This window comes from Aythya fuligula, chromosome 20 (assembly GCF_009819795.1).
Source record: "Aythya fuligula isolate bAytFul2 chromosome 20, bAytFul2.pri, whole genome shotgun sequence".
NCBI lineage: Eukaryota > Metazoa > Chordata > Aves > Anseriformes > Anatidae > Aythya > Aythya fuligula.
Genome location: NC_045578.1, coordinates 7,840,741 through 7,852,053, shown reverse-complemented (window position 1 = coordinate 7,852,053; position 11,313 = coordinate 7,840,741). Strand labels below are relative to the sequence as shown.

Genomic DNA, 11,313 nt, shown 5'->3' with positions numbered 1-11,313 from the left:
TTTTAATTTCTTAAGCATTTGCATGAGCAATGAGAGCTTGGGTCCCTAACAGCCACTCAAAATACTTGCCTGGCTACTGCATCATCCCACAAAACAAACAAACAAACAAACAAAACAATTTAAGAAACTAATAAATTCTGCATGTAATTAAGGGATCAATCACCATCGAGTCTCGTCCAAATGCACAGTGAGTGCTGAGCTAAGTGCATTTAGGTACAAAACATACCATCTGATGCAATACCAAAGGGAGAGGAATGGATTTTGTCCTCACTGAGATGAGAGTTGTTTACTAGCCAGTACTACAAGAGATGATTCCTAGTCAAGGACATGAAATGACTATTATTTAACCAAGGAGGGAGGATACAGAATGAGCTTTGAGGAGGAAAATGAAGTTAGCCAGCATCTTCCAGCATCTGAGCTAAAAGAGCTGACCTTCCTCACCAAGAGAAGCTCCAGCAGCAAGCTGGGACCTGAACTGGAGTGTGCCCACTCCATGGGGATCCCACACACGTGCACTGATGGGAGATGTCTCCCAGGGGTTGCTCCAGGAGGCTGCATCCATTACAGAGTGTTTGTCAGAGAGATGAGGTGTGTATCAGGTGTAAACTGCAGGGCTTACTGCATTCACGCACGAGCACCTAATTAGCTCACACCTGAGCACTCAATTAGCTCAGGGGGCTCGGTCAGGACCAGAAAGGCTCTTGAGATTTCACAGCAGGCACCTGTGATACGCACCTGGACAGAGGTCAGGAGAGGGGGTCACAGCCACCCGCTGGATGTGCACAACTGCCACGTTATCGAGGCTGCAGACAGTGCAGCGAGGTGAGCTACTCCAGCACACACACATCCTCCCTGAGCAACTCTTTTCCTAGGGAGAAGCATTTCTCAAGATCCCAGGCTTTATGGAATTGTAGAAATTTTCCCTTTCATTCTCCTTACATTCTGTATCAAACTTAAACAGATGGATCAGACGTTTAGTGAATGTGTGCCAAGATTGCTCCAAATCACAAGAGAATCACGAACAGTTTAATAATGAATATCCTCAAAATACCTCATTTTGTCCCTCATCCTACAGCCATCCCTAGAGTTTCCTACCACAAAGTGAAAGAAACCTTTCTCCAGCAAGTGAAAAACTAGAACAGAAATCTGCCTGTGAGCTCTTTTTAACCCAGAGGCTGCTGCTCTCCTCTATTGCCAGCCCCACGGCACGAGATCATTTCAGCACCCGGCTCTTCCCCGAGGAGTCTCCTGGGCGACACGCAGGCTGCCGAGGGACACCCACGGGCACCCTCTGAACTCTGCCCCTGGCTCGGGGTTAGCCCAAACCCCCCTCCCAAACTTTGCAGCCACCCTTCAGCCTCAGCAGAGGCAAGAGGCTGCTCTTGCTCACCTCCTGCTCACCAGGACCCCTCCTTTCCCTATCTGCTCCCTCCACATAGGCAGTATCTTTCTGCCTCGCACCGCCAATCTCACAAAACATGTTTTTTGCTTCCCAAGCTCCTCCTGGAGCCCTCTTTCTCACTAAAGAGTTCATGGTTTCCCACTTCCTCAAATGGTAGTTGATGACTGTATCTACTCCTCTTTACCTGCAGCCAGACTGTCACTACTGGCAGTTTCAGAGATCCTCTCTGTGAAAGCCTGAAGCACAAACAAAAACTCTTCCAACATCTAATAACCCAAGGAAATAAAAATCTCCAAGAACACACACTTCTGCAGGGAGGAAGGAGGCCACAGCAGTCACTGGGGCCAGAAACAAGTACGGAAGAAATGCAGGCTGAAGGAGCCACCACCTGACCTTCTGCTCACCTGCTCCTAAATCAGACAAGTCCACAAGCACAAGCCACCCAGCAGCACACCCTGTGTCTCAGGGCTATGTGCCATTGGCTCATGACTGCTTCCAGCACTGCTCCTGTTGCACTAAGAGTATTCAAAGTCACGAACAAAGAAAGTATCAGATCAGTGAAGACAAGTCAGCCCTTGGTGCTGTCTAGAGACCCCTCTCTCCATCCTCATCTTCCCTGGAGGCACATCCTTATCTGTCTGGGTGACTGCACAGGCTACAGTCAGACCAGGAACCATGCTAAGAGTTAAATAGTGTGTTGCCTCCTGGCCTGGTTTAACTCAGTGGCACAGACATAGGTCTGCTATGAGTTTTTGCAATTACTTTCCAGGTTAATTAATCTGAGAATGGATTTACACAGGTTAGAAAAAATGCTGCTTAGAGAGAGAAGTGTTCCTGTTACAGACGTAACCTGAAGATGTCAACCACACTTGATCACTAATGAAAAAGAGCATGAAAAAATGACTTTTTTTCTTTTTTTTTTTTTTTAGAGCTATCAAGTAGAAGCAGAGTTGCAACTGCTCTTTTTGAACAAGAAGTTTCGATTTTTATCAGATGCACCAGAGAATATTCTGAACGTTACTTGACACAGGAAAAGATTTCTGCTGACAACAGTGCTGCTGGCATGCTCTTGCAGTTATTGATTTCATCACCTTGTACTTCTCACGACCTTATTTTTTTGTTGCTTGGAAAGCAAGATGACTGGCGTGTTTCTCAAAGTATCCACGGGCTGTTCAAACAAGCAGTTTCATGAAGCAGGGAGTAAATAACTTAAAATCTAAACATCAGTTACAGACAAAGAAAAGTAGTTTCTCTGTGTCCTTCTCAAGGGACTCAGGCTGGATCTCTTCTGCAAGATATCTCCCTTCTTGAGTCCAACATCTTGGACTCTCTTGGACTTCCATTTCCCATGGAAAAACAAACAGTTTTTCTCCTTTCCCATGAGGGCTATTTACTCAGTCTGGAGATTCTCACAGGGAGGATTTATCCTCCACTGCTGAAACTCTCCCGTTCTCTCTCTTTTTATTCCTGACACACACCTGCATGTAACTCCTTGTACTGCTGTCACTAATTATTCTCATTATTCACATGTAGGTATAAGATACATCTCTTGTCTGCCCAGACTGCTACTCATCTACATTCCTCTCCATCTGCTGGTAGCTCTTTGGTGTTAATCCAACCCACAGCTGATTTCAGTCCAGTCATGAGCCCGTAAAGGCCATGTAAAGGGACTGTGGAAATTAAACTTTAGACCCCTGCCCTGACATAGTGACATTCAAAACGTACCAAGGTCACATCTGTCTCTTTATGGCATTGTAGGTTAGAAACATTTCACATTCCACCCAGTAACATGGTCTAGTGCTACCTTTAAGTGACGCCCAAAAGGGACCACACATTTTCCAAGCAATAGCAGATAACCCTGACCAGTACAGACCTCAAGTGGCTGTTGTAGGTACCCATTTTAGGCACTTGTCTTGTTCTCTTTCAGTTCCAAGTGATCATCCTCTAGGCATTACTGCTGTCTGCAATCCCCAGTCCACCCTTTACTGGGCTATCAAGTGCAACAGAAAGCATCAGCTCCCAACTGAATGACAGCTGAGTCACAAAACACTCAGACATTTCTGAAGCACTGAATATGCTCCTGCAGCAAATGCCTGAGCAATGCAGATGCATCATCCAGAGAGGCGCCAGAGCAGCTACTGAAATAGAAAGGAGGCAAGGAGCAGAGGACGTAAATAAGAGATAAACTATTTTGGCAAGGAAATGAACAGTGGAAAAGGGAGAAGTCAGCTCTCTGTTAACATTTTGTTTTTCTTTCTCACAGTAATCATACCTTTAGGTCAACATCTAAGGAAAACAAGGGCAAGAGTTCAACAGGTTGAAAGAGGAAACTGCTTCTAAACCACAGCATATGCACACTGAAGCACAGGAAATCAGCAACATCAGCCTGCATTCTGAAAATGAGTTTGAGAATAAAGAAACGTGCAACCTGCAGTGAAAAATGTTCCATTCAACTTCCTTTTTAATACTTGCTGTGACTTTGCAGTGTAAATAAGAAATAGGTTACTACTTGCCAGTGAAAAATTGACAGAAATCAGCCTCAGCCTCAATATATGTCCTTGTAACTGGCACTTGTGCACACCCAGCCACAATGGAAAATGAAATCTTTCAGGAGTTACTAGAAAAACATACAGATCTTTTTTTTTTTTTTTTTTTTCCTCCTCCCCTCACCTTAGGAAGAATATTATTTGCCAGAGGCTTGTAGAAAGGTAATGTGTGGAAGAATCTTTCTGTCATTATCTACAGAAGAATCCAAACCTGTCTGTAGAGCTGAAAAATGGAAGCCTGACAGAGTTCTAGAATATATTGTCTCTTTTGTTCAGCTCATCGCTTCCAGAAGAAGAATTTTCAGCCTCTGAATGCATTCCAGGTTGCTCTCCCAGCTCTTGAAAATCCTACATAGCGTACGGGAATTCTTGTTATCATCAGCTGTCGTTTTCATTCACTCCTCTCTCCCAGCCCGAGAAGTGAAAGTGCTTGAGGAATAGGACCAAAGAGAGAAAGAAAAACACACCATACCTAATGAAAGTAACCCATCATGCCCTGTCCTGTGAGACAGCTAGCACTCTCAGATAACAGAAATTCAGTAAAAATGCACATAAACCATTGGTGGTACATTGAACGCAATGACAGCTGGAATGGCAGTGTTACACAGTGCTATACTGTAATTTTCAGCTTCTAAAGTCAGCCCATAAAAGCATCATTAGGGAGTAAGAGGAGAATGTTAAATCGAAGGCCTGAAAGACAAATGTTTTTAATGAAATGAGTACTCCTAAACATGCCTGACTGACCACCTTTTTGCTTCTTTGCCAAGGTGCATCATCCCTGGCCTGGAAGGGTATGAACAGGTCCTGGCTGGAGAGCTGTTAGCAGAGGCTGCCTGCCTTGCAGCCAGTGCTGGGGAGAAACCTTCATCCCCTTTGGCCAGCGGAGAATTTCATCATGTAAACACCCAGAAAGCTGAGACTGAGGCCTCTGTCCTTCCCTTTCTGGAATTACCAACTGGCAATTCTTTCCAGCTGTAGGAAAACAAAACATTCACGGTACTTAGACTTGACCCACATAGGAAAAGGTTCCAACAGCAACACCCTCAGCCAACCAGCCCGGCACCTGACCTTGCCTTAGCTCTGGAGGCTGATGGTGCTCTAAGCCCTTACCTGTTAGCACAGCTGATGTGTCCCACGCACGCTCAGACAACAGAGCCACAGCACAGGGAGCAGCGGAGCACGGACATACTGGAGCTGCTCTGGCCAAGCTGGCAGTGTCGAAGCAACCCGCTAGCAGCTGCACAGCTCCATTCCAGCTTATCCATCCTGTTATAATAAGAGACAGGAAATTTCTTTTTTGAGAGTGTAATCCAATTAACCTCCAAGTAAATCTGCCCCAACAGGCTCTCAGGCCTAACAAAACACTTCATTGCTCCTATCTGATGCTCTTTTACGTCAGCACCCAGCGCTTAATGAAGAACTACTTATGCCCTTTTTCTGATAAGCTTTCCTGAACAGCAGACTTCCATTTTACTTACTCCTGCTAACCACCACGCTGTCTGCACTCCCAGAGTCCAATACAAGAACCTGCCAGCTTCTGACCACATGGAAGGAATTATAACCCAAGGTTTGTGAATCTTCCTGGCATATGAGAAAGACATAAGCAGCTGATATCACTCCTGATTAAAATAGCATTACGAAATGTATCCATCCTCCCCTACAAGTTAAAAAATAAAAAGCTACCTCAGATGCAGCAATTTTTGTCAGCCAAGACCCACTGTCACACCTCCTACTCCTTGGCTATATATCACAGCAAAAAATAGCCAAAATCTGTCAGGCTGAGCTGACCTACTAGACGATAATGTTCAAACCTGGAATGATTTAGAGCCAGGACCAAAGCTAAGACAGCTGGTGTGATGGGGATGGGTGATCAGCACTCTTCCATATGTGTGTGATGTACAAAGGTCGTGCATTAATGACCCTCCCAGCTCAGAGGCCTCCCAGTTGTCTGCAGCAGCTTCTCCACCTGTCACACCTGGACCCCAAACATCCTGCTAATGCGTGAGGCTGGCAATTAATGACTCCAAAAGAGTCACTTGCAAATCTACGGAGATGGCATAACTGTGCCACTGTCAGAGTGCACCGAAGTCAGGCCTATGCAGCAGGGCCACAATGTTGACAAGGCTTTTGCACAGGGGATTTTATTCAAAACGCAAATCACAAATAAATTTAGAAGCAGACACAGCAAGACTTCCATGGAAACAGCACAAAAACCCAGCTGTGGCTTGGATGACTGAAAAATCTTGGCCGTCTTCACTAATCCCTTAAGTGCCATCCAATTACTGCAAATGTGTTTGGCATCTACTACAGCAATTGTGAAGAATTAAATGATCGAATGGCACTCATCGGAAATTACAAGTCACAGAACACTGTAATGCATTTACGAAAAAAACATCTAAAAAGGAAAATAGCATAACCCACTGCAAGAACTGACCTCTTTGAGAGCCTTAAGGGACAACAAAAGGAATCTGAGTAATGAGGGATAGTTAATTCAGAGAAAAACCTAGAAGAAGAAGAAAAAAAAAAAAAAAAACAAAGAAGAGAGTATAACAAGATTGGCTGAAGGGCTGAAGGAGCTGGGCTTGTTTAGCCTCAAGAAGAGAAAAGTCTTCTTGCAACTCCTTATTCTTAGCACAAACTTATACAATTAGCAATCTTTCCTAAGGGAAAGTAATCAAAAAACTACCAACAGGTTTTTTTTTCTGTGCAAAATCTTACGAAGTGTGATCTGACTGTAGAGATCTCTAGGTGCTTCAGAACAGATAGGACTTTGGTATGGAACGGTGAAGGTCTGGTAGGGAGGATGGGCTAGATGGCTCCTAGGGAGACTGGCAGCAAAAGCACAGCTGCTGGTATATCACAGTCCTTTCACAACAGCACAGCTATCTGTCCCAAGTGTTGCTCAGTACAAGACCTGTCTAGAGCTGTGGAAAAAAACAGGCAACAAATTTTCTTCTCCTAAGAAAAGCCAACATGGCCCACAACTTAAAAATAAATTAGTAAGTGAATAAATAAGGAAGCTATGAAAAAGTAGGTGGCTTCTTTATAATGCTGCCACCTCAGTCACACAGCTGCTTGCTTGCCTGAAGCCCTTCAGAGGCATTCTCTCTCCAACCAGCACATTCTGCTTTTCATGTACTTAATGCCTCATTGAAGTCCATTCACTCAGGAACATGCAAACTGTTCTACCAAAACATAGACTGAAAGATGGACAGTAGCTCCAGAGATGCTACCTGGGAAATGGTACGACAAAATACACAAACTTTTAACCATGAAGTGTTATACACAGGCAGGGGTCTTTTGAAATATTTTATTTAAAAAATATATATATTAAATAATAAAAAAAAAAAAAGAGGAGTAACAGTTAGGGGGGACAGTAAAGCCATTCGGACCAGACAAAGCACATTCTTTCCAAATGGTACAGAGCTGTTATCATAAAAAAACCTGCCATAAGTGGTTCTTTGATTCAGATGAGACTTTCTTTTCTGAACTCTCTCCTAGTTAGTCTCAATCCCTGACAGTTGTAAACAGATTTGGAGTGACTCACAGCTTGTGTGCAGCTCCAAGGAACTCTACAATCAGCCAGAGAGAAAAAATCGGGAAAGAATGGCTGCTGCTGTTGACTGAGCTGGATGACAGCACAAATTCTCACCACCTCTCTCTCTCTTGTACAGCTGAAACTGACATGGGCGCCTTACACTCCTCAGCTAATACCTTGCTCTGGTTGTTTTCTCTTTTGCACTAAGCAAGCAGGCCAGTGCACTTAGCACCTTTAACTCCCACCTGTTTGGCAGCCAAATTTAGAGGTGGGACATATGCAGAGTTGTACAGCCTGCAGAATGCCTAACACATCATGAAGGTGATCACTGTAATAGCTTTGAAGAGATATATTAATAGTACTATCCGAGTACTAAACACTAATTATACAAGGAAACAAAGGCAGACCACAGCTCATTAACTTTAGCTTTCCATCAGGCAATATTGGTTAAGCCAAAGGAGACAGCAAATAGTTTTGCCTTCTGAAGGTCTGGACAAAAATCTGTGTTTATTCTACTGCTGTGTGTAAATACATATCAGATTTGTGAGGTTTTTGGTTAGCCAAACATGACAGAAAAAGCCAAGAGGAGACCTTTCATACAGGAAGAGACTGTCTAAATTGGCAATAAGGCCCATAATGCAAATTTTTATTTGTGACCATATCAGGATCTGAAAGCAACTGAAAATGCAAAACCAGAAATGACTCTGTAAAGTACGAAACCCAAATCACCACATATACACTTCTCATTCCAAGAACCAGAGATATCAAGGAACATATTCTACTGTATTAAAATAGACAAATGTATATATATATATATATATAAGTATATACACTTATATGCAAAATGCTTGTCTATGCATTTTCATTAGCAATAGCAGAACAGGAAGCTTCCACTAATCTATTTCTATTTTAATCTATTCAGAAGCTACTCAGTATTAAAATCATTTTAAGAACCACTCAGCATCACAATTAAGACTATAACCCAATATAACAGGCTCCAAGCTGATTTTTTCCTAGCATTTCTAAATTAAAGCAAAATATGTCATGGAGAGTCTAGTTTATCAACGCCAGACAGCCCTTCTATGATGAGTGGTGAGCTCATATTAAACAAGCACGCAACTAGATTGCCCAAAAGCGCAGGGCCCCTATGGTCAGAACAGGAACTTGGAGGAGTCCCAAAGTCTGGAGTCCTATAGATCTACCCCAGCTCAGGGAACAAGAATCATTTTGCATCTTAGCCAGACTTTGACTCTGGTATTTCCAAAAAGATGGTGACAGAATGCAGAGGGTTCTACTTTGGCCAGCTTAGTCTTGTGCAGGAAGTATCTTCTTGCTGCTATCTTCTTGCTCCATCATGATCTTGTATTTTCTTTTGAAAAAGCCAAACTGAGAGAAACAAACAAACAAACAAAAAAACAAACAAAAACAACTTAAGTCTTTGTGAATGCATTATTTTTTCCATTTTCTTAAAAATAAAAAGAAAATTCCAAGTTTTTCCCTGTCAGAGTCGCAGTAAGTGAATGAATAAATGCAGGATGCAACCCAGGTATGACTTCTGACAGAGTTATAAGCCTAAAGGCTGACATTGTTCAAAACTCTTCAGAACATCTATAAACACCTCAAAACATCCAAGCATTCGGGAAAGCACTTCAAAACAGGTCTTTAGAGGCTACACTGCAACGCTCAAAATAGCTCAAAATGTAAGACTGAGGTCTTTCAATGAGCATTTGAAAAAAATGTTTTCATACTTGGAGAAATCTTAAAATCATGCATGCATCTTACAAAAAGATTTCTGTTTTGTTGTGTGTGCGTGAAGGATACCCACCTTCCAGAGGAGCAGAATAATGAACAACAGCAAGAGAAGTCCACCAATAGAGCTTTGTATGACAATAGGTACAGGATCAAACACTTCCTCTTTCAGGAAGATAAGAGTTATCTGAAACAGAATCAAGGCCAAATTATCACATACTGAAGCCCGGTTATCTTTTTCTCATCAGCTTTTAACTGAGAAAGCTATTTAGTTTGAGCTAGCATTCAAACTTTAAACTCTATGCTAGATGCCCCATTAATCTACCTCTGCAGATACCTTGTAATGCAATATGAAAGGGTTTTTTGTTTTGTTTTGTTTTATGGTTTTTATTATTCCAAGACTAGTCAAGGGAATTAAATTTACTAAGTCTTCATTATGAGTTTACAGTGATTACAACAGTCACCAGTGACAATTTTCAGAATAAAAACCATGACTTTCCAAGGGAGAGAGGACTATTATTCATGTTGAAATCCTTGAGAAGACAAGAGGTCTCTGTATTAGCCAGACATGTTAGAGGATAAACAGAGTTCCACATAGAACTTCTCAGATTGTTGATCTGCACTAGCAAATATCCTCCCTTTGTTTTCATCCTATGATCAAAACCTGATTTTACTAAATTCAATAGTGGAAAAGCTATTTGCTTTAAAGGGCCCAGGATTTAATTTTGGGGACCTCATTGGTTCTCTGGGTTCAGCAAAACCATCTGGATTTGTCACTTGTTACTGCCCCTAAAAAAGGACCAAGCTGCCTGCACAATGCTCAGATACCTCAGTATAATGTTCCTCTTCTTTCAGCCCCTGATATAGTTGCCTGTCGAAGGTGATTTTTGCAGGGATCAGGAGGTCAATTCTTCTTTTTAAGAACTATGGAGTAAGAAGTAGAAGGAACAAAACATGAAAAGACTTTTTAGTCTTTTCTGGAGGGAAAAGAAAAAAAAAAGTGTCACATGTTGCAACAGCAAATCCTTCTTCAGACTACAAGAACTACCCTGTGTAGTGCTGCCACCAAGCTGAACACTGCGTACATCTCCTTCCACGCGACTATCAGTAATGAGAAATTGTCTAGACCAAACCTTGTGGTATTGGAACAATCATTTCACGGGCGGCAATTTCTGAAGGAAGTACGGAGAATGCAGCAGCTCTTCTAAGAGCCAAGTGCCTCCTGGGAGGCTCTGCCATGAATAAAACATCACTTTTGCTCCACAGGGTCAGAAAATAGCATCATACGCAGAAGAGCAAAATCTCTGCTGGGATGCAGAAGAAATCCTTGCATGAAACCTCTGGCAGCTAGCAGATTTTAGCAAACAAACCCAGAGAAGTGTGGTCTTTCGCATATACCTGGTCTGCGTTAATTAAGGACAATTCAGCTGCCACGGTGATGTTTTCATTATCTGCTTGGATGGAACAATACACACACTGATACTTCACGTCCTGAGTGACCTGCAACGAGAGGGATGTCAACCACGGGTAAACTCCCTGGATGCCACGGGTACCCACCCTGTCACCTTGTGGTAAACTGCTGCAACAGCAGCAGGGACCAACCTGGCTCACCTCTAGTTCTGTGCTGTTGGAATAGTCCCTTAGATGAAGCACCAGTTCATCGCTGATTCTGCACTCTGTTGTACCCTGAAATTGAACAGTTACAGCTCAGTGCCTTGACCACGATGCCAATGCACGTACAGAGCAGTGTGGTAGTGCTGCAAAGGCCGGAACAGCCCCAGCCCAGAGGAAAGCCTCAACCCAGAGGAATCACGGAGTCATTAAGGTTGGAAAAGACCTTCAAGATCATCTGGTCCAACCATCCCCCTACCACCAATACCACCCACTGAACCACATCCCCAAGCACCGTGTCCAACCTTTCCATATACACCCCCAGGGCTGGTGACCCAACACCTCCCTGGGCAACCTATTCCAATGCCTGACTGCTCTTTCTGAGAAGAAATGTCTTCTCATTTCCAACTTGAACCTCTCCTGATGCAACTTCAGGCCATTCTCTCTAGTCCTAAGAGGCCATTCTC

General features: G+C 43.1%; 1 protein-coding gene across 1 annotated transcript in view; it reads right to left on the bottom strand.

The window, feature by feature from the left end:
- Positions 1 to 7,308: 7,308 nt before the first annotated feature.
- Positions 7,309 to 11,313, bottom strand: part of ITGAE (integrin subunit alpha E) — a 32,154-nt gene continuing 28,149 nt past the window's right edge. The window contains exons 32-36 of the mRNA XM_032201050.1: positions 10,847 to 10,921; positions 10,634 to 10,735; positions 10,064 to 10,159; positions 9,312 to 9,422; positions 7,309 to 8,872 (exon numbers count right to left, since the gene is read on the bottom strand). Of these exons, the coding sequence (XP_032056941.1) occupies positions 8,792 to 8,872; positions 9,312 to 9,422; positions 10,064 to 10,159; positions 10,634 to 10,735; positions 10,847 to 10,921 (465 nt within the window). The 3' untranslated portion in view covers positions 7,309 to 8,791. The remainder of the gene's footprint in view (positions 8,873 to 9,311; positions 9,423 to 10,063; positions 10,160 to 10,633; positions 10,736 to 10,846; positions 10,922 to 11,313) is intronic.